This window comes from Bos indicus, chromosome 8 (assembly GCF_029378745.1).
Source record: "Bos indicus isolate NIAB-ARS_2022 breed Sahiwal x Tharparkar chromosome 8, NIAB-ARS_B.indTharparkar_mat_pri_1.0, whole genome shotgun sequence".
NCBI classification, from domain to species: Eukaryota; Metazoa; Chordata; class Mammalia; order Artiodactyla; family Bovidae; genus Bos; species Bos indicus.
Window position 1 is genome coordinate 83,984,651 of NC_091767.1, and position 19,505 is coordinate 84,004,155.

Sequence of the window (19,505 nt, forward strand, 5' to 3'; positions counted from 1 at the left end):
TGTGTTGTACTAGAGAACTAAAATATTTGTAACTGCTGTACTCAGATTGCTTTCACTGATTATCATAAACTTCTGTTATTTTTTACCTTGTGTAATAAATACTCGTAGCACAAATTATTTTTTAGTTTAGTCATTTGAGGCCCACTTCCCCCTTTATTTTGTTATATGTAACAAAAACTCAACTGTCAGAATCAGCTTTTTAAATATAAGTGTTACAGTTTGGGATTTGATAGTAAAATATGTTTTTGTTTGCTGAATGAAGAAAATAGTATTAATTACCTTAATATTATTTTTTTTGAAGTTGAAGTGGTATCTAGATAACTAGGTGAACATCTTTAAAGATTAATTTTATCACTGGTACTTTTAGCAATCAAAGTAACCTTTCTTTCTCCTCTCAGCTGAAATTTCAGTAAGTGTGGATATGAATATTTTGTAAAAAAAAAAAAATAGAAAGTGAAAGAATACTGGTTTGTTTTCTTTTCTATTCAAAATTGGCTTTGGAGTTTTTTGAATTAAAGCTTGAATAAACTAAGATGTGAATACTTACATTTTTACTTGAATGTGAATTAGTTCAAATTTAGTTGTGATATTCTCTGATTTGGGTTGATTTTATGACTTTAAATTCTTTGGAAAAATCTAATAATGAAATAGCAGATATTGATTTGTTTTCTGTTGTGTGGCAGGTTTAACAGGATGTTGAGAAGTGAACTGAATAGATGTTGAATAGATTTAGAGAATCTTAGAGGTTCATAGTTTACTATGGTATACACAGTTTGGTACTTTGTACTACATAAAATTATTTTGTGGATTATAACTTTTTTTTCCTTGAAAAGTTCTGACCAATGTGTATAGTTTTATTGGCATTCATTCATTTGTTGTTATTGTTCAGTCCCCAGTCATGTCCAACTCTCTGCAACCCCATGGACTGCAGCACGCCAGGCCTCCCTATCCCTTACCATCTTCTGAAGTTTGCCCAAGTTCATGTCCATTGCATCGGTGATGCCATCCAGCCATCTCATCCTCTGATGCCCTCTTCTCCTTCTGCCCTCAGTCTTTCCCAGTATCAGGGATATTTCCAGTGAGTCGGCTGTTTGCATCAGGTGACCAAAATACTGCAGCTTCAGCTTCAGCATTAGTCTTTCTGATGAGTATTCAGGGTTGATTTCCTGTAAGATTGACTGGTTTGATCTCCTTGCTGTCCAAGGGACTCTCAGGAGTCTTCTCCAGTACCACAGTTTTGAAGGCATCATTTCTTCGTCTCTCTGCCTTCTTTACTATTCAGCTCTCACAACCATATGTGACCACTGGGAAGACCATAGCCTTAATTATACAGACCTTTGTCAGCAGAGTAAATTCATTCATTTAGTAGAAGTTTATTGAGTGCCACTTCTCTGCCAGTACGGTGGAAAAATAAACCTAGACAAGCAAAACTTGTTTTTTCCCTTCAAGAAGGAAGAGTTTGTAAGTAAGCAAGAACAGCAGCAAACAAGCGATAGAAGGCACAGTGAGCGACCTGCTACACAAAAATATTCTGCAGTGATCTGGGAAAGGGTAAAGCCACTGAGGTGGCACCAAACTGACTTCTGTAGAGAAAACGAGGGGGTAGTCAGGGCAGGAGCAGACCAAGGGAGAATTGCTCTAGGAATGGAAACAGCACATAGGTGGGGGAGGATAGATCATTAAGATAATTTATAATTAGTTGTATATGGCTAGAGCTTAGAGGGAGAAAGAGAAGAGGTTAGGGGGGTGGTATATATTGAGAGATCAGACAGCGTACTAGAGGTCAGATTAAGGAAAAGTCTTTTATACCTTGCTGTGGTGTTTGACTTTCATTTGTATTCAGTGAGAGACCACTGAGAAATTTTAAGCCAGCGAGTGGCATGATTCTATTTTCATTTTAGAGATAGCTCTCTAATGTTGCATTTCTGAAGAATACTACTAATTACCTATTTTATTGGTTATTTATCACAGGTATAGTGATCTAAAATAACACACCTTTGTTATCCCATAGTTTCTGTAGCTCAGGAGTCCAAATATGGCTTTGCTTGTGCTTGAGTGCCAAGTTGCTTCAGATGTATCCGACTCTTTGCAACCCTTTGGACTGTAGCCCTCCAGGCTCCTCTGTCCATGGCTTTGTTTATACCTCATTTGCAATCAAAGTGTTGGCTAGGGCTGTACTCTCTTTTCAAGGGTCAAGTAAGGTAAAGGTGTATGAGCCTATGTGGTTGTTGGCCACAACTCCATTCAGAATGTAGGACTAAGCCTCAGCCTTGCTTGATGTTGATTGAAGGCCACCCTCAGTTATTTGCAACGTGGCCTCCACCATTGGGCAGCTCATATTACGGCAGATTTCTTCTTCATAGCCAGAAAGGAAGATTAGTATTCCAACAAGATGAACAGTACAGTTTTTGTAGCAATCATGTACCTGTAATCATATATGCCATCTCTTTGTAGTATTTTGAGATCAGAGGTCATATCCACATTGAAGGGGAGATGACTGCACAAGAAAGATTCTAGAAATATTCAGAGTTACACCGAAAAATATGTATGTTCCCTCCCAGAGTTAGTCAAACTAAAGTTTGAGAGCACAGTTCCAAAGACCATCCTCATTTCTTATACCAACTGCAAGTTTGAGAGTTTCCCAAAACCACCCTTACATTTGATAATTTGCTTAAAGGAATCATGGAACTCACTGGAAGCCATTATTTCATGGTTATGGTTTATCACAGAGAAAAGATACACATAAATATCACCCAAACGAAGAGAGGCAGTAGTCAGAGTCTGGGAGGGTTCCACATACAGAACTTGTATTGTTCTCAGGATGTTCTCATCAGTGCCGTCCCAGCATTGACGCATGACAAGGAACATGGGTATTGCCAACCAGGAAAGTGCTACTGAACCTCATGGTTCAGCTTTTACTGGGGCTTCAGTACATAGGCATGATCAATTGAGTATTCCACATGGTTGAACTCTGCCCCCAGTTTGACTGATTCTACATGACCCATCCTAAACCACATGGTTGTCTTTCTGGCGTGGCCAACCTAAGACTGTTAGGTTTGGCCTGTCCCATTCTAAAATCTGTTGTTGTTGTTCAGTTGCTAAGTCTTATCCAGCTCTTTGCACCCCCATGGACTACAGCAGTCCAGGCTTCCCTGTTCTTCACTGTCTCCCAGAGTTTGCTCAAACTCATGTCCATTGAGTCAGTAATACCATCCAATCATCCCATCCTCTGTCGCCGCCTTCTCCTCCTGCCCTCGGTCTTTCCCAGCATCATGGTCTTTTCCAATGGCTGTTCACAACAGGTGGCCAAAGTATTGGAGCTTCAGCTTCAGCATCAGTCCTTCCAGTGAATATTCAGAGTTGATTTCCTTTAGGATTGACTGGTTTTATCTCCTTGCTATCCGTGGGACTATCAAGAGAATTGTTATTGTTGTTCAGTTGCTAAGTCATTTTGTGACCCCATGAACTGTAGTACACCAGGCTTCCCTGTTCTTCACTATCTCCTGGAGTTTTCTCAAATTCATGTCCATTAAGTATAACCCTCATTTTAAACAAAGATATAGATTAATTCCTAGAAGCTGAACAAAGCCCAGACTGCTCTTTGGAGTCAAAGTCTTTACTACCCCATTTCCAGTGTAAAATATGTTTCAAACTTAGATTGTTTTCTACTCCAGAAAGAGCTATTTAACTTTCACTGCACAGGAATAAAAGATGAATGCCGTCAAGGCACAAGAGCAGGCATTTATCCAAAATTGAGAGGGTTATTTCTGTGGAGTTCTTTTTGTTAACCCTACTACATTATCCTTGGTATCTTTGTAGGGTTTTATGTCTTTGAAGGTGTATCAGAATTTTACCTTGTGTAATTGTTGCTCCTTCAGTGTGGGAAAGACCTCTGACTTGTTTCTAACCAACATTCGGGGCTTTTTGTGGGACGTCTATGATTTGAATCTCTGTATCAAATACCTGCTTATACCTAATAAGCAGGTATAATACACCTAATAATATAATATACCTAATAAGCAGGTACAATACCTTATACCTTGGTCAAATGAAATCAAGATGGGAACCCAAGTACTTTCTGGACTAGAAGGCTAAAACTTAAAGGGAGGGGAATTATGACTCAATATAAATAAGGGTTAATGTTTAAAATGGATCATATTTGTGATTTTAATTTTTCTGAGTAGTATACATAAGTCTCCGTATAATAAGTTTGCAACCTAAACATGCAACGACAGACATATCCAGAAATGCTGTGATATTTACCTGCTGGGCATAGCAGGTTATATTTATTTAGGAAATTGGAACATAAAAGAAACTGGATTTTTAGCTGTTATGATTTAATTTTGTTTCCAGCTGCTGTTATTCTTCATTTCCAAGATTTAGAAAAGATGGATTTGGAATCAGGAAATTGGAGTTTTAGTTCTAGCTTTCCTTGGACTTCTTTGCTACAGTAAAAGTATACAGAAGAAACAGGTTTATTTTTTTTAGCTTTCATACCATGGAATTGGTTAAGTGTGTTACATGATATGCATATATCTGAGTTTTGGTTTAGTGGTTCCAACTTGAGGAATAAAGTAAAAAATGTATAGTTTTCAGGTTATACTTAAATACATGCTAAACATTTTCAACCAGTATGTTGTAAGCAAATTTATTGAATATCCTTTATTTTTATTTCCTTTTTAATGTATTTGTTAAGCTTGGGTTCATGGTATCATTTGAATTTATTCATTAGTAGGCACAAAGACAGAAAGTTCAACCTCAGAGCTAATATAGCTAATATTTTGAAGTGTAATGAGAAAATTGATGAATTTTCATCTTTTTCTTTCCTGATATATCACCTAGTTTTGTCTGTAACTCTGGTAGGAGGTAGAACTTTATTCTTCTGTTCTGCAGAAAGCATTGGTGGTTATTTGTTTTGTTTTCTTTTTACTGAGAACTACTTGGGGTATGAGTTCCTCTGGGTGTTTTTGATTAATGTAAGATGGTTGTTCATCTACCTCCCTCTGGGTCCTGCAGCTGGAGGACATTTTGTGACGTGTTTATATGTACTTGCCTTTAAAGGGAGAGCAGAGTTGGCCTCTTTGACCTCTTCTACCTAATAGACAAGAAGAGTTTCACCTTACTCTGGCCAGAGGAGCCAGGTAGCCAAATGCCTCGTGAAGGGTCTGGGAAACTGCTCCTCATCCTTCTAGGCTATCTAGAGGTGCTTTGGAAAGCTAAACCATCAAATAATGACTTGGAATATGTTTGTTGTGGGTATATGATTTTAGATCTCTCTTCTCTCTCCCTAATGAAACCTTTAGTAAATTCTCTCTTGTTTACTAATCTTTTGTACAATAGAACCTTGGAAGGAACCTGAAAGATGCAAACTCCTTTCTAGAGGGTCCACTGAGGCATGTGAAGCACAGCTGACGGCTCGGGGCACATAGATCCAGCAGGAGGTTGGGCCGGACATGCTGCAATAATAGTTACTGCTTATAGGATACCTGTAACTGGCATGCATGTGTGTGTGTGCTTAGTCACTCTTTGTGACCCCCTAGGCTGTAGCCTGCCATCCTCCTCTGTCCATAGGATTGTCTCAACAAGAATACTGGAGTAGGTTGCCATTTCCTCCTCCAGGAGATCTTCCCTACCAGGGATCGAACCCACACTCCTTCGTCTCCTGCATTGCAGGCATTCTTTACTGCTGAGCCACAGGAAACCCTTGTAACTGGCATGTGCTTTGTTAAATGCTGTGGTATGTATTGGACTTCCCTGGTGGCTCAGACGGTAAAGCATCTGTCTACAATGTGGGAGACCTGGGTTCAATCCCTGGGTTGGGAAGATTCCCTGGAGAAGGAAATGGCAACCCACTCCAGTACTCTTGCCTTGAAAATCCCATGGACGGAGGAGCTTGGTGCAAGCTACTATCCATGGGGTCGCAAAGAGTCGGGCATGACTGAGCAACTTCATTAACAGCCCTGTGAGAACCACCTTCCTTACAGAAATGCAGAAAGAGAGACTTCAAGAAGTAACTCACTCAGAGTCATCTTGCTTAGTTATAAGAGTGAAGTCAGGCTTCTACCAAGGTATATCTGATTTCAAATTCCATGTTTCCATCAGTTTTTTTCTTTGCTAAGCCTGTTCTTAAATGTATTTTCTTTTGTCACTTTAGGAGGAGATAAAAATAAATGCTCCAGAATTCTCAAAATTTGGGATGTTTTAACTGTACAAGAAGCGAAATAACTAATTACCTCATCTTTATGTTAATCTCACCTTGGGACCTTATTTTCTTCACTCCTGCCAGTCAGTTACTATTCACACATCAAAGTGCCACCTCTTCCTTGAAGCCTTCAGTTGCTTCACCACATCCTGGCCAGAAGCAAAGTTAATATATCTGTGTTCATATCATTTTTCAGTTACTGCCACATTTTCTTTCTTTCTTTCTTCCTTTTGTTAGAATGAATTATTACATCTTATTTTCTTTGTTAAATTTTTAAATAACAGCTTTATTAAAATAATTCACATCTCATACAACTCACTTTTTTAAAGGGTGCAATTCAGTAACTTTTAGTGTTTTCAAACTTGTACAGTTATCACTACAGTCAATTTTAGAATATTTTCATCACCCAAAAAGAAATTCTCTACCCATTATCAGTCACTGCCTCAGTTCAGTTCAGTTCAGTTGCTCAGTAGTGTCCGACTCTTTGCAACCCCATAAATTGCAGCATGCCAGGCCTCCCTATCCATCACCAACTCCCAGAGTTCACCCAAACTCATGTCCATCGAGTCGGTGATGCCATCCAGCCATCTCATCCTCTGTCGTCCCCTTCTCCTCCTCACTGCCTAGTTCCCCTGTTTCTCCTGCTCCCCAACCCCAGGCAGCCAATAATCTTTCTGTGTCTATAGTTTTGCCTGTTTTAGACATTTCATATAAATGGAATCATACAATACATGTTCTTCTCTGACTGCCTTTTCACTAACTAGCATAATGTTTTCATGGTTCATCTATATTATAACATGTATCAACATCCTTCCTTCTTTTGACTGAATAATATTCCATTGTGTGGATATACCACATTTTGTTTATCCTTTCATCAGCTGAAGGACATTTGGGTGGTTTCTACTTTTTGGCTATAAATGGATAATGCTGCTATGAACATTTGTGTACATATTTTTGTGTGACCACATGTGTTCAGTTTTCTTAGGTTTATATCTAGGAATGGAATTGTTGATTCATAGGTGACTAAATGAAGGACTGCCAGACTGCTTTCCAAAGCAGCTGTACAGTTTGACTTCGTCACGAGTGGATTCCACTTTCTGCATCTCCTCACTAATGCTTATTGTTTGTCTGCCTTTTTGATTTCAGCCATCCAGTAAATGTAAACTATCTGGTTGTAGTTTTTTTATAATTTGTATTTTCCTGACAGCGCTCATTACATTTTAAATAGTCTTCTCTTTCTCATCTCATAAAACATCCACAGTGTTTTCCATATGTTAGATCATAATAAATGTTTACATTTGTAACCCTGTTTTTTAAAATGTCAGTAAAGGAGGAGATGGTCCTTAAAGTTTTTTACCTCTTTTGAAAATGTGCTTTACCCACATCACTAACATTTACTCTTTACCATCACAGCTGTTGTCTTACAGTGTCACAGATGCACATATCTATTCTGTTTGACCTCTCATTGCTAAGCCCTACATGCCTTGATGAATGTTTATTAAGTGAATGAATGGAGTATTGTTCATATTCATTCTGGATTGTTGAGCTAGCCCCTAGGACACACGGGTAGTCTGTTTCTGCTAAATGTTAATAACCTGCTCAAAGATATAAATGAGCATGAGAGGCTTCATTTTAAACTGTCATCTCCAGAAAGTTAGACTCATCGCTAGAAAACTGCTTCTAAAATATTGTTCTAATTGTCTGGTCTTTTTGAATACTGTTTAAAAAAAATTTTTTTTTAGGAGTTTCCTATATAGGCAGTCCCAGATTTGTGTTTATTCCTTACCTGAGGAATTCTATAAAATACTAACCTGGTAAATCAAGAAAGTTCATCAAAGAAGTTATACTTCATTATAGGCATATTAAAATGCTTCAAAATGATATGTGATTATTAAGGTTTTAAAGAAGATATCAAAACCTGTTATTCAAATTTCAAAGGAACTCTATTCAACTTTAGCACTATGTACATAAACATTGGCTGATATACATATATGTTTCTAATATATTGTGCTAGGAAAATAGAAGTGTTAATAATGCTGATATACTTTCTTGTGCTAACATTAACTTAATCTTATGAATAGAGCAATTATTTATTAGCAAATTTTTATGTAACTAAAACCTTTCTCTAGTGAATTTATTTAAAAAATGTTTATCCCAATTAAAATGGAACATAGAAAAGATTGTGTTGTATAATAGCTGAAATTTGCTAAAATACAAATTTTGCTGTTTTTCTGGCATCCAAATGGGCATCCCAGGTGGTGCCAGTGGTAAAGAACCCATCTGCCAATGTGAGAGACATAAGAGATGCAGGTTCTATCCCTAGGTCAGGAAGATCCCATAGAAGAGAGCATGGCAACCCACTCCAGTATTCTCGCCTGGAGAATCTCCGTGGACAGAGGAGCCTGGCCGGCTACAATCCATAAGGTTGCAAAGAATCAGACATGGCTGAAGCATCTTAGCGTGCACACATGCAGTCATCCAAATACAAGGTTTAAGTTTTTGTTGCTTTGGTGCTCTGAGAGAAAAGTAAGACGAGTTGATTTCAAAGGCACATGTATCCCATTTTTCACTGCAGCACTGTTTACAATAGCTAGAACATAGAAGCAATCTAGATATCCATTGACAGATGAATGGATAAAGAAGTTATGGTACATATACACAATGGAATGTTACTCAGCCATAAAAAGGAACACCTTTGAGTCAGTTCTAACCAGGCAAATGAAACTAGAATCTATTATACAGAGTGAAGTAAGTCAGAAAGAGAAAGATAAATATTGTATTCTAATGCATATATATGGAATCTAGAAAAATGGTACTGAAGAATTTATTCACAGGTCAGCAATGGAGAAACAGACATAGAGAATAGATTTATGGACATGGGGAGAGGGGAGGAGAGAGTGAGATGTATGGAAAGAGTAACATGGAAACTTACACTACCATGTGTAAAATTTGCTCTGTGATTCAGGAAACTCAAACAGGGGCTCTGTGTCAGCCTGGAGGGGTAGGGTGGGGGGGGGAGATGGGAAGGGGGTTCAGGAGAGAGAGGATATATGTATACCTATGGCTGATTCATGTTGAGGTTTGACAGAAAACTGCAAAATTCTGTAAAGCAATTATCCTTCAATTAAAAAGAAAAACAAATTTAAAACAAAACAACAAAAAAGTAAGACTAGTTGATTTCATAAATTTGTGCCTTGGATCCTTAGTTAGGATAACCTCTTTTGAAAATCAAAACTCATTCTGTGCTCTAAGTGGTAGGACCAGAGTGGGTGGCTGTCATGGTGATGATAGCCAAATAAAAGTATGAAAGCTTTTCTGGAGATTAGACCAAAGAAAATAGTCTATTCCTTAAATGAGTTGCTGCCTGTTACATTAATATGACCTCTTGGCATTTAAACAGTATACTCATAGTGATTTCAAGTGCGTGGTTTACAATTGTTAGCTTCTAATGCTACTTCTTTCATCATTTTTAGAAAAATTACTGTTAATACAGATAAGCATACTTGTTTTTTTTCTCAACATGATAATTTTATGTTCTAAGTGTAGTTTTTTGATCCTACTTGTCATTCTAATTTATATTTCTACAAGATTTGTATCATTTTGAGTAAATTATAATCCTATATAATGATGAAGATGTTATCAACAACCTAAATTCAATCTGATCTTAGTATACTAAGTACTCAATTCTATCTATATTACTATGAACTATGCATATTTAGCTAAATTTATATTGAATAATAAGATCTTATGAAGTTATAAATGTATACCTATATAGTTTCTTGCCATTCTTGACTTCCATAATAGTGAGCATCAATGTTTTCTTCTGTTCCTTCTTCTTCTGGGCCTTCATGATGATCATCATGATCTTCACTATCACCATCATCTTGAAATCTCCTGAAAACTTGGGTCTTCAGTTGTATCGTTTGACCGTTAGTGCTTTGTTGTTCACCATAATAAATAGTGTGTATATGAGGGAAGCAGAGGAAAATGTATGAGCTTATTGGCGCTTTCAGCTTATTTTGATCTATGCGAATGTGTGTTAAATGGTGGTAATGTAGTGGATCAACTGATGGACACATCACTGTGACATTGACATCTGAAAAATACAAATTAAAAATTAATCCTTCTGTATTATATCCATAATACTGTAATGGATTTTATTAAAATATTTGTTACGTTTAATTATTTTATAGTACTCAAATAATAAAATGAATAAAATGAAACTATAAATGAATTTTATATTATCAAAATAAATGATGGCTTCATTGGCTATTAAGTAACTATTTAATTATTAAATAAATTATTTAAGTAATAAATTCTTAGCAGAAACAATCTCAAGAGAAAAAAAGTGAAAATCACGTATAGTTCTACTATTCAAGATCTCATATTTCTTTGTGTACTCTATAGTATTTCATATTTTTTTCATATACTTTGTAGTACATATTCTCAGAGTTCAAAGTGATAACATTTAATAGAAAAGACTATAAACCTTGAAGTACAAATTTCTCTGGGGCCCATTTTCTGCCATTTCCCTAGCCAGCTTCAAAGCAACCATTTGTAATTTGTAGCACCATGTAAAGCATGGGTTTTTAAAGATCTGTTCTTTAAAAGAACAAAATAAGATTTTTTCTATCTTTAAAAGACAATAATGGACTTCCCTGGTGGTCCAGTGGTTAAGAATCTGCCTGCCAGTGCTGGGAACACAGGTTCGATCCCTGGTCTGGGAAGATTCCACGTGTAGTGGGTCAACTACGCCCCTGCACCACAACTACTGAACCCACACTCTAAAGCCTGTGTGCTGCAACTCGAGAGTAGCTCCCATTTGCAGCAGCAAAGACCCAGTACAGCCATAAATAAATAGATAAATAAAATAGGTAACCAACAAGGACCTACTGTCTAGAACAGGGAACATTGCTCAATATTTGGTAGTAACCTAAATGAGAAAAGAATTGAAAAAAATAGATATTTGTATATGTATAACTGAATTCCTTTGCTATACACCTGACCCTAACACAACATTGTTATTCAACTATGCTCCAATATAAAATAAAAATTATAAATAAATAGTAAAACACAGACATACACAAAATGAAATTTTACATACTTTCAATTTCATTATTTTCTAGGTATAGGTGTTCTAAATTCCTTGGAATATAGAATGCTTGCTTCAGTTTGTTGTGTCCAACGTTGAGCTCTATAAGGTTGGAAAGATTAAAAATGTTATATGGGATGTCTTGTAGTTTGTTGTGTGATATTCTTAGAGCGTGAAGTTTCGGAAGTTTGTTGAAGTAATTTTCTGGTATAGAAGAGATTGAATTATTTTCTAAAGACAGATACATAAGTGAAGAAGGCAAACCAGGAGGCATTGATTCTAATCTATTATTACATAGGTTGAGCTGCATTAATTTTTCCATTTTGGCAAGTACCTTTTCTTGTAACACAGAATCATCAATTTTATTAAAACAGAGATCAAGCATGGTCAAGTTTACAAGCCCATTCACAGCATTTGTCTGCAGTCTGGAGATTTCATTGTAACCTAGAAAAATCCTTTCCAAAGACTTAGGAAGAGGAAACGGAAAGTCTTCTAAATTGTTATGCTGTAGGTGAAGCTGTAGTAGATTTGGCAATTTAGCAAACACACCATGATCAATCTTTTGAGATTTAATTTTGTTGTGGCTGAGGTTGATTTCTTTAAGATGAGTGGCATTGATAAATGAATCTGCAGTCACAGCCTCAATTTCATTGAACTGAAGATAGACTTGCTGAATGTGTGCTGGAATATTTGGGATAGTCTTCAATTTGCGATTATCACAGTACATTGATGATGGAAAGTTAGGTGGACAGAAGCATTCACTGGCACAACCTAAAGTATGCTGATGAAACGGAGCTTCATAGTTTATATTTTGTTGAAATTGGAATTCTGTTTGGTAGACATCATCTGGTTCTTGGTCATAATCTTCATCCCATTGATAACTTTCATATTGACAATATACTTTGACTCCAAGAAAGAAGAAAAGGACACATACTAAACTTGAAAAGCCCATGTTTCTTTTTTGTCCTATTACAAGGCAAAAGGAAATATATAGTGGAAAAAGTGAGTGAAACATGTAATAACTCTTATATAAATTGACAATTATCTAAAATGCACAGTATTTAGGTCTGATTTGAAATATGTAAAAGAATGTCCAGAATTAATGGCTGCTGCTCAGAACAAAATTAATGTTTAAGGTAATATTTTTTAAAAAGCCTCATGCTGCATTAAACCAGACTAAGTAATCATCTTTTTAGAGAATCTCGATTTGTCTGGCTTACTAGACTGAATTCACAATGATAGCATGACATCTTTCTACCCCAAAGCTGAGTGCTTTTTCCATATGGATATTAGATGTTCTCACTATTTGGCCCCTTCAGTGATGTTCACTACCTGTGAGAAGAGAGACCCTATGTTTTAGTTACTTAGGAGATTATTAATACTGACCAAAATTTGCCCACTGTAACTCCTGTTTGCTGATGTTCTTTTCGGTTCTTCGGAAAAACATAGAACACTCCATTTTATGTGAAAGCTTGAGATATTAAAAATAAGTATCATGTTTCCTCTTAGTGTTTTCTGTCCAAGTCTGACTGTCACTTCAAATTTTCCCTGTGAAATAGTTTCCAGAATCCAATTATTTTGTCTCTGACTCTACTTGAATAACTGCATCAAATCCTAGATATACACAATATTTACATTCTATAAAGTTTTAGTTTCTAATTGTTTTTTCTATACATTTTTCCTAATTACCCTCCTAGCTTTTTTCTTTCCACTAATTTTTTTTTTTTTAGTTAATTTCTAGATACACAGGTATTAAAAACACACTCTCCTTAGTTCCTAGGAGTTTAGGTCTAGTGGAGAATCGGACGTGCAATACAGTGAATAGGAGGGTATGTGTGGGGTAGGATTGTAAAGGAGGGAGTGCTCAGCTTGCGAAAGAGAGACAAAGGACAACAGTCGTGCTGAAACTTGAAGTTGTAGTGAATGATGGGGAATGTGAACTGGATGAGGAGTCTGAAAACCTTCATTTCAGTCCCATCACTTATGACAGTCGAGTCACTTACATCTGCCTCTTGCCTCATCAGTAAAATAAGAACTATAATCACTTGCCTGCTTATCTCACTTGGTAGTTGTTATTGTCATAAATGCATATGAGGTATGCATGTTAAAGTACTTTGCAAATTAGAAAGTGATCCAGATGGAATAAGTATGTTATTTAGGAAAAGTTTAAAAAAATCATACCTTTTATTCTAAGGCCATTTTTCTCTACCCTTCTCATCCAGGATTTCATGAGATTAATATTCTAATAGAGAGAATTAATGAAACAGCTTATCTCCTGTTCATCTAGAATGGTATTATTTTTCATCATTGGATAAATGAAAAAATAGTTACTTAAATCATTTTCTCTGACAGAACCCTCCTTGAGAAAGGCTGCCCTAGATCCTAACAACTTAGTTTCTTAGTCTGTTTTCTTTTCTTGTCAGAATCTGAATAGTACAGAATGTAAATATTCCTCTAGTCTTCCAGGTGCTGCTAGTAATGAAGAACCCGCCTGCCAATGCAGGAGATGTAAGACACGCAGGCTTGATCCCTGGGCTGGGGAGACCCACTGAAGAAGGGCATACCAACCCACTCCAGTATTCTTGCGTGGAGAATCTTGTGGACAGAGGAGCCTGGCGGGCTACAGTCCATAGTCACAAAGAGTCAGACACAATTGAAGTGACTGAGCATGCCCTTATGCAGCCACATGAAGGGCCTTGTCAAGGGTACTGCAAGTCTTTTGCATACTGACTGCTATCTCCTGTCTTTATAACTTACTTCATGTAGTAACTCCAGCTGCAACAATTTTCACTTTCAGTGGGACCTAAAAATTATTTGATCCAACTGTTTTTCACTGCTCCTCATTCATACCTCTCAGTATACTCAGGTCCTACCAACCTAGATCCCATAGTGCATCATGACCATCACTGCACATGCCCTCAATTTGCTGGCCCCTTGACTCTTCATAGTCCAATCCTGGTTACTCCAGTTCTCCATCCTCCAATAGCCTGACTCATGCAGCTGACAGCATGAGAGAAAATAGGACAGTGCCAACTGGCTCACTTTAAAGTCATGACCATTCAAGTGCTGCCTGTGTGACCTCTCATTAGTGCATTCCTTTTCCCTTACTCCTACACAAGCCTCTAAAACCTCACCATTGGTTTTGGATGATGACCCTGCTTCCTGTTTCACTCAGAAACTATAATAGATAATCATTTACTCTAATACATTGTCTTGTATTTAATCCTGTCCCTTCCTACAGAAAATGCCAAAACAGTAATGATTTGATCTTTTTAAACAATTTTGACTTTGAAATTTGTAGTTTCCTTTTGATAATCAGTTAGATTCCTGCCATGTAGGACATGGCATTTAAATTAGACTTTGAAGGAATATGAGGGTTCCTCCGGAGGGAAGTAGAGAAGAAAATTTGCAGATAAAAGAAATGAGCAAAAAACATGTAAAGCAACAAAGGATGAGATGTTTGAGAAGTTGCGGTTAACTGTTGAAATAGCAAAATAAGATTGTACAGCTAATCTGGCCCAAAACCTTGAGGCCTAAATTGTGATCTCAGGAATTTGCACATTGGGAATGAACACCTAGTTCATTAATATAGTTGAGCCATGATCTTCACATTGCAGTGTTCATGCATCAAGTAAGAGTCCTGGGAGGGGAAGTGAAAGAGTATGGTCTCATCCCAAAGGACAGTGTTCAGTGCTGGCTGATCCAGACTGGGGAGCTCCCAGTGGGTATGATTAAGAGTGCTTTTTCACCTGCTAGAATTAGTGACCATGTACTAGGTAATTGTGTTGACATTATTAACAAAGCAGCTTACAAATATTACTGGTGATTTATTTAGTTTGATTTGGTTATTCAGTGATTGTCTTGAATTTTAGGGGTGAGGCACTGTGATCGGTGGGGAACACAGACTGAAAAAAACATGAAGACATGGCTCCTTCTATAAAGAGCATTCAATTTAGTGGACAAGAGAGTCACAACACAGTGAACCGATTCTCAGACAAAGGGAAATATGGCTTGCAGCAGAGATATCAGTTCTGTGGGAGCCAGTGGCTTAACCCTGCAAGAATGAGACAGGGAAATCTTTGTAGACATCATTTGGCCAAGATTTAGGGAGATTAGCAGGAATGGATAATAGAACATAAAGTACTGCTCCATGAATTTGAGATGAAAGTAGAAGCAAAGAGGCAGAAGCATAACAACTATCCAGGATCAGGCCGTGTATAGGGTCTCAGAGGTTGACTGTTATACAGTCAAACTTCAAAAACAGCACTACTCATCAGAGCTCTGAATTTTACCCTTGTGTTAAGAATATCAGTAATTATCAATTAGTAACCTTATATTTGAGAATTAAAGTTGTGACTATTCAATAGTTACGAGAAATTTGGGGGGAAAGAGACCTGGATGATACTTTTTAGTTCAGCCTTTACTTTTGACTTGGAATCCAGACCTGAAGATAGGGGCCTTTCTGAAAATGAGATTCTTAGTATTAGCTGCTTTTGATCTTTTTGGCCAACTAAGAAGAAAGGTCTTTCCCTGAAGACAGTTTGTCTTCTGAATCTGAGCTCATCCGTTGAGCCCTCATTCATGGAAGACCTTGGCTCTATAGCTCAACTTTGTCCCACTCCCTTTTGACTTACTGCAGTTTTCTGTTCAGAAATCCACTCCATCTTCATGGATATAGCCATTATTTTCTATTCCTCTAACTCCTCAACTTCACCCCTGATCATTTTACTTGTTACAGTGATCTTGTTTCTTTTCATCCAAATTTTTCATTCAGCTAATTGTTTACCAGTCATTTGTTAAGCATATTGTTATTACTTCTACCTTTGATGTTCAGCAATTTATGCCATGTTTCCTATAGGATAAGTCATAGTGAAACATTATAACTCACTGTCAATCATCTCATATCCCAACTTCTAATTTTTGATAGGCTGTAGTACAATGAACATTGTGGAAGTGCTCAGAAATTTGCTGAATGAATGATTGATTAATTATAGATTACATCTCATTGGTGATGTTTATTACTACTAATGTTGATTGTTTCTAGGAATTTATTTCATCACAGTGATTTCTCTAAAAGAACATAGTCACAGAGAGCATGGCTGTTTTCTTTTCTAATAGAAAAGAAAATATTTCTGTCACAATATACTGTATTCACTTCTCTATTACCTTGTTTAGTAGAAAAATAACAAATGTGAAACAGAAAGTTTAAAGCAAAGTGAAACATGTTACCAGGCTTTTAAAATTATTTGTTAATGTGTATTTTTCATATTACAGCTAAGTTTCTATATCATAACATTTCTCCTACCTGGAAAAAAGCACTCTTACTTTCATCAAGAAAGTTTTAATTTAAATTACTAATCAAACTGAGATGGAATTTTGTTCTGAAAAGTTTAAAGTAATTTGAAAGCTTCATAGCATTTAATTATTTTAAATATTTGTCTCATTGGTATGCCATAGAAGCTAAAGTGTAATAAGAGACCCAACTATTAGTATATAATTCAGAAATTTTCCAAACCAGTTTTAAATTTAAGTCTGTAAAATTAAAGTTGTATACATCAGTATCACACCCAAGGCCTAAAGAAGTAAGACTCTTTTGCTATTAAAAATATGAAAGTCTCAAGATTATTTTTAGCCATAATACATTTGAATCTTAGTTAACTGAAACCCAAGAAACTAGATCCTTTAGAGCTACAGTACTTACATTTTCTCTTTGAGGAAGAGGCAAACACATTGTAATATTTGGTTAATAGAGAAATTTTGAGAAAATGTCCAGTGAAATTTATACAAATACCCATTTCTTTACAACCAGAATCTCTAGCATTGCTCAGATGTATGACTCAAAGGTGTTTGCTGATTTTTTGTCAGCAACTTTTTTGGTCAAAGTTGAGAAAGAAAAAGAAAGAGAAACAGAAATTACTGTATTAACCTGAAAATCTTTCATTCAAAGTAAAAAATAAAACTCTAAACAAAGATTATTTATTGGGTAAACCTTAAGTTAGAAAATTAAATTTCCTGCATTACTTCTTTCCCTGAATATTTTGGCTAATCCAAATTTAATGTAACTTTTACCAGATATTGCTTACCAAAATTATGCATTTATGGTGGCTACAATCTATTTTAATGTTAAATCAAATATACTTTATTTTTAACAGCAGGAATATTTTTTTAAAAATTGAAAATTATTTTATCATCATACCTGTTGAATTTGCTTTAGTTTTCAGGGGCTGATGAATTTGCAAATCCTGTGAATGAATCAGAAATTCCTGAATTCTTAAACTGAGTCTCTTAAAAATCCACAGTAACTGTTGTGTTCAGGCAGGGCTGTCCCTTGAATTGCTATAGCAATTTAAGCAAATATAATCTGCTTGGAAAATACTTGGGTTGAATTAAAATTATGTATTTCTTTTCATTATCTGAAACTTTGTGGACTCTTAATTTAAATGCTTGTGTTCTTGGTCAGATTTATGTGGCTTACTTCTTTCTTTCCCCCTTAATTTTGGTTTGAGGAATGGCAAGAATTTCCTCTAATATGAAAGGCAAACAGAACTAAATGAAACAGCATGTACTGATTACTGTTTTTATTTTCATTTTCATGCCAAAGAATTCTTCAAATTAAGGTTCACAGTAACATGGAGTTCAGTGTCTTGGCATTTTAAGGTGGAACTCAGAGTCGTCTTGAGACTTCGGTTATCTGATACCTTGTGTTCTCACCAGTGCTTTCCTTTATTAAGACAGGGAATCAGGATTAGAAATATACAGCATTTCACTTCTAGTTTATTTTAAAAATGAAATAGATTGTCATTTGTGACACAGATTGGATATATTGCTTTTCCATAAAAAGAATTATACCTTTTCTATCAGCTTTCTCACTTTCCTCCCAAATAGATCCACTAGCATACCTTCTAATAAAATATTTGAAATAGAATTATTCTCTTTGTTATGGAATTTACTCAGAAGGTATATCTCTAATTTGTCTATTTTTACTAGTACAAAAATTAATTTTATAATATTAAATAAGATGGAGTTAGGAACTTCTGTTGACCAACCATTTTTGCCTTTATTTTGCAGATGTTAGGAAATTTACAAATTTCACTGAATAGTCTTTCCTGAAGAGTAACAATTAACTACTTAAATGCTATATTTTTATACTAATGTTTTCATATTTTAAACAAAGAGTTAACTTGTATCTCTTGGCAGTGAATTTTGAGTTCATTCTTTTGGGAGATTCTTTTAAGCTTGTACAAACTAATAAGATAAAGTAATTATTGAAATTTGTTTTTGTTTCCTCAAAATAGTATTTTCCATTAAGTTTTTACAAATAACTCGCAAGATTTATTTGGTTAGACTTCAGACTTTTAAAAAGTGTATGGTGTTTCAGGAGATGTTTTGGCAGTATTATAAAAATCTTATCTGTTATTTGAGACACTGGTCTGTAAAACGTGGCAAATCATATTTGGGCCAAGATTTCATCCCGTTACTGATCTTTTCCATATGTTTCCTATTAGTGTTTGTTCTTAAACCTCAGGCTTTCACACTAAGGATGTACTTTATCCAAAAATTATTCTATATGCCCTGATGGTTCTTTTGGAAGATTAATTTAAAATTAGCAGCTTAATTTTTCTTTAATTCTTCATTTAACTCTGAGATTTGAACTTGTGATAGTGATTATATTTTCATGTTCTTAACAAATGTGAAAATATTTATCAATAAATAGCTAGAACACTCAGAATTAAAAGTAGTATCTAGGAAATTTAAATAAAGGTTGATGATGTCATCGAGTTTTAGTTTGGTAGGGGATGGGAGAGTTGGTTTGAGTCAGACCTTAGAGGGAAAATAGAAGCTGCAAGTAATTGTGATAGTTCACTGTTTCAGTTGGAGTTTATTTTATTTTTTAATTAGTTAATTTATTTTGGCCATGCTGTGGAGCTTGCAGGATCGTAGTTCCTCTACCAAGGATTGAACCCTTACCCTCAGCACTGAAAGCACAGAGTCCTAACCACTGGACTGCCAGGGAATTCCCTCAGTTGATGGTTATAATTGTAGCAGTTAGGGAGAAAAGTCAGTTGAATTGGTGAAAATCTAAATTACATTCTACGATTATAATTTGATTGAAGTAGATTCAAAATGTCAGAGCCAAATAATTAGTGCTGGCTAGGAAAGGTCTGACTGAGACCTAGTAATTATGGTAATAAACCATAATAAACATTTTTA

At 35.9% G+C, this 19,505-nt stretch overlaps 2 protein-coding genes across 2 annotated transcripts in view; one reads left to right on the top strand and one right to left on the bottom strand.

The window, feature by feature from the left end:
* The window catches only part of CENPP (centromere protein P), a 235,314-nt gene that overhangs the window by 83,372 nt on the left and 132,437 nt on the right, over positions 1 to 19,505 (top strand). The gene's annotated exons all lie outside the window — the stretch shown is intronic.
* Positions 2,284 to 18,083, bottom strand: OMD (osteomodulin). The gene is made up of 3 exons (XM_019966573.2): positions 17,491 to 18,083; positions 11,307 to 12,260; positions 2,284 to 10,298 (listed from the first exon to the last, which is right to left on the bottom strand). Exons 2-3 carry the CDS (start codon positions 12,244 to 12,246, stop codon positions 9,970 to 9,972), a joined length of 1,269 nt encoding a protein of 422 aa, XP_019822132.2. The 5' UTR covers positions 12,247 to 12,260; positions 17,491 to 18,083; the 3' UTR covers positions 2,284 to 9,969.

What these genes read in the sequence shown, in the direction of transcription:
- OMD (XM_019966573.2), bottom strand. Translation starts at nt 12,246, where the DNA reads ATGGGCTTTTCAAGTTTAGTATGTGTCCTTTTCTTCTTTCTTGGAGTC. An exon ending in AGAAAATAATGAAATTGAAA is followed by an intron (nt 10,299 to 11,306) that starts GTATGTAAAATT and finishes TGTATTTTTCAG; the next exon opens with ATGTCAATGTCACAGTGATG.